The sequence below is a fragment of the Limulus polyphemus genome, unplaced genomic scaffold (assembly GCF_000517525.1).
Source record: "Limulus polyphemus unplaced genomic scaffold, Limulus_polyphemus-2.1.2 Scaffold524, whole genome shotgun sequence".
NCBI classification, from domain to species: domain Eukaryota; kingdom Metazoa; phylum Arthropoda; class Merostomata; order Xiphosura; family Limulidae; genus Limulus; species Limulus polyphemus.
In genome coordinates, this window is record NW_013666134.1 from 261,303 (window position 1) to 264,440 (window position 3,138).

Here is a 3,138-nt window from a genome sequence, read left to right on the forward strand (position 1 = left end):
AACAAAAACAGGTCCACAAATCATCGTCAAACATATAAACACGAACAAAAACAGATCCACAAATCATCGTCAAACATATAAACACGAACAAAAACAGATCCTCAAATCATCGTCAAACATAGAAACACGAACAAAAACAGATCCACAAATCATCGTCAAACATATAAACACGAACAAAAACAGATCCTCAAATCATCGTCAAACATATAAACACGAACAAAAACAGATCCACAAATCATCGTCAAACATATAAACACGAATAAAAAACAGATCAACGTATCGTTGCACCATATTAACATCAATAAAATCAAATAAATATGTTTTCAAAAAAGCAGATCAACACATGTCATATGAACACCTGTAAAAAAAACAACAACAAATCAATGCATTGTTATCAAGGGCATGGCAACCAGGGATGCTGAGGGGGGGATGGCAGCATCCCCTGACTTGAGCTATAGGGGTGTTGCATATACCTGCTGTTTTTATTAGCATATTTTACCAACCTAATACACAGCTTTCATCTTTTATAGGGTTTACAGTTTTGTTAATTGGCTTTCAGCAACCCCACTGTTAAAAATGCTCCACCACTCTGATTTTCATACCATGTAAACTCCAATAAAAAACAGATCAACACATTGTTATACCATATAAAGACCAGCAAAAGTAAAGAAACAGAACAATGCATTGTTATACTATATAAACACCAGTAAAATTAAATAAATGGATCAATGCATTGTCATATCATTTAAATACCAATAAAAATAAAGAAACAGATCAATGTTTCCTTATATCATATAAACACCAGTAAAATTAAATAAACAGATCAGTGCATTGTTATACCGTATAAATACCAATAAAAAAATATATAAACAGATCAATGCATTGCCTTACCATATAAACATGAGTAAAAACAAAGAAACAGATCAATGCATTGTTATACCATATAAACACCAATATACATCAAATATTTGATATTTGTAATTCTGTTGTTATAATGAAAGATGAGAAGCTTTTAATGTCTCGTGTAATGAATAAGTAAATCCAGTAAATCCACATGTTTTGGAATAAAACTTTACATCATAATACTTACCTTGAAAATACAAAACTGTGGTGTTCTGGTGAAGTCTGTGTATGTTTCTAACTAGTAGGTTCATAGAGTTTTGTATAGAATGAGTATTTTGCTAATTTTATTTTTCAGTTTTTACTAGAAAATGTGTACTGTTAATTCCGTGTGCTCTAAAATATGCACGACTTAGTTTACAGTCAGTATTTTATTAAAACTTTAAGTTTCACGTTTTCTGGTCCCACACACTTGCCAACATTACATTTTACGGTTTTATTTCTACGTGACCTACCCCGTTAACGTTACTTTCACGTATTTACGTTTACACAATTATGATCTGTTGTCGTTACGTTTCATTGTTTACTTTTATGCACATACGTTATGCTAATATAACGCTCACAGTCTTATATGTATACAATGTGCTTTGTTGCTATAATGGTTTTCAGTTTTTTATGTATACAATGTGCTTTGTTGCTATAATGGTTTACATTTTTTATGTATATAATGTGCTTTGTTGCTATAATGGTTTACAGTTTTTATGTATACAATGTGCTTTGTTGCTATAATGGTTTTCAGTTTTTTTTATGTATACAATGTGCTTTGTTGCTATAATGGTTTTCAGTTTTTTTATGTATACAATGTGCTTTGTTGCTATAATGGTTTTCAGTTTTTTTTATGTATACAATGTGCTTTGTTGCTATAATGGTTTTCAGTTTTATATGTATACAATGTGCTTTGTTACTATGACGGTTTACAGTTCTTTATGTTATGCATAATATGACTGTAACATTACAGTTTTCTACGTACAGTAGCTGTTCTGTTTAAATTACAAGATGTGGTCTTATGAACATCCAAGATGTTTAGTTATCCTCCCAGTTTGTATTTCTGATGTTTTATTCTTAACACTTAGGGCTATTTCACGCCACGAACTCTTCCCAATTCGAGCACCCCTGCTTGCCATGGAACATTGTATCGCTCCCTTCTTGGACAGCTGTGATGTTGATGACGACCACATTATAACTCTCGCTGAATGGGGAAAATGTCTCGGACTTAAGGAAAGTAAGTAAACTATCCTTCTGACAGTGTACACCCTTTGTGTAATTAAATATGAGAAAATACGTTAAAACTCAATTCACATTGGACAATAGTTTGGAGAAAGATTATGATGAGCCTCAGAGCCTGGGAAGTGATTTTGAAAGAAGGAAACAAGAGTGGCTGGAATTATCAAAAATGGTCACATATGACCAGAAAAATATTAGTATAAATCATTTAATACATATGAATAATTTCGTACCCATGACTGATACGTTCTAAAAGTTTGAGACTACATTTTAATGATTGATACGTTCTAAAAGTTTGAGACTACATTTTAATGACTGATACGTTCAGAAAACTCGAGGCTACATTTTAATGACTGATACGTTCAAAAAACTCGAGACTACATTTTAATGATTGATACGTTCTAAAAGTTTGAGACTACATTTTAATGACTGATACGTTCTGAAAACTCGAGACTACATTTTAATGACTGATACGTTCTGAAAACTCGAGGCTACATTTTAATGACTGATACGTTCAGAAAAACTCGAGACTACATTTTAATGACTGATACGTTCAGAAAACTCGAGACTACATTTTAATGACTGATACGTTCAGAAAACTCGAGGCTACATTTTAATGACTGATACGTCCTTAAAGTTTGAGGCTACATTTTAATGACTGATACGTTCTGAAAACTCGAGGCTACGTTTTAATGACTGATACGTTCAGAAAACTCGAGACTACATTTTAATGACTGATACGTTCTAAAAGTTTGAGACTACATTTTAATGACTGATACGTCCTAAAAGTTTGGGGCTACATTTTAATGACTGATACGTTCTGAAAACTCGAGGCTACATTTTAATGACTGATACGTTCTAAAAGTTTGAGACTACATTTTAATGACTGATACGTCCTAAAAGTTTGAGGCTACATTTTAATGACTGATACGTTCTAAAAGTTTGAGACTACATTTTAATGACTGATACATCCTAAAAGTTTGAGGCTACATTTTAATGACTGATACGTTCTAA

The 3,138-nt window shown here is 32.2% G+C and overlaps 1 protein-coding gene across 4 annotated transcripts in view; it reads left to right on the forward strand.

The window, feature by feature from the left end:
- The window catches only part of LOC106458860 (SPARC-like), a 39,694-nt gene that overhangs the window by 34,883 nt on the left and 1,673 nt on the right, over positions 1 to 3,138 (forward strand). For all 4 annotated transcript variants that reach the window (XM_013918414.2, XM_013918415.2, XM_022385208.1 and 1 more), the window contains one exon: positions 1,974 to 2,122. In XM_013918414.2, coding sequence (XP_013773868.1) covers positions 1,974 to 2,122 — 149 coding nt within the window. The remainder of the gene's footprint in view (positions 1 to 1,973; positions 2,123 to 3,138) is intronic.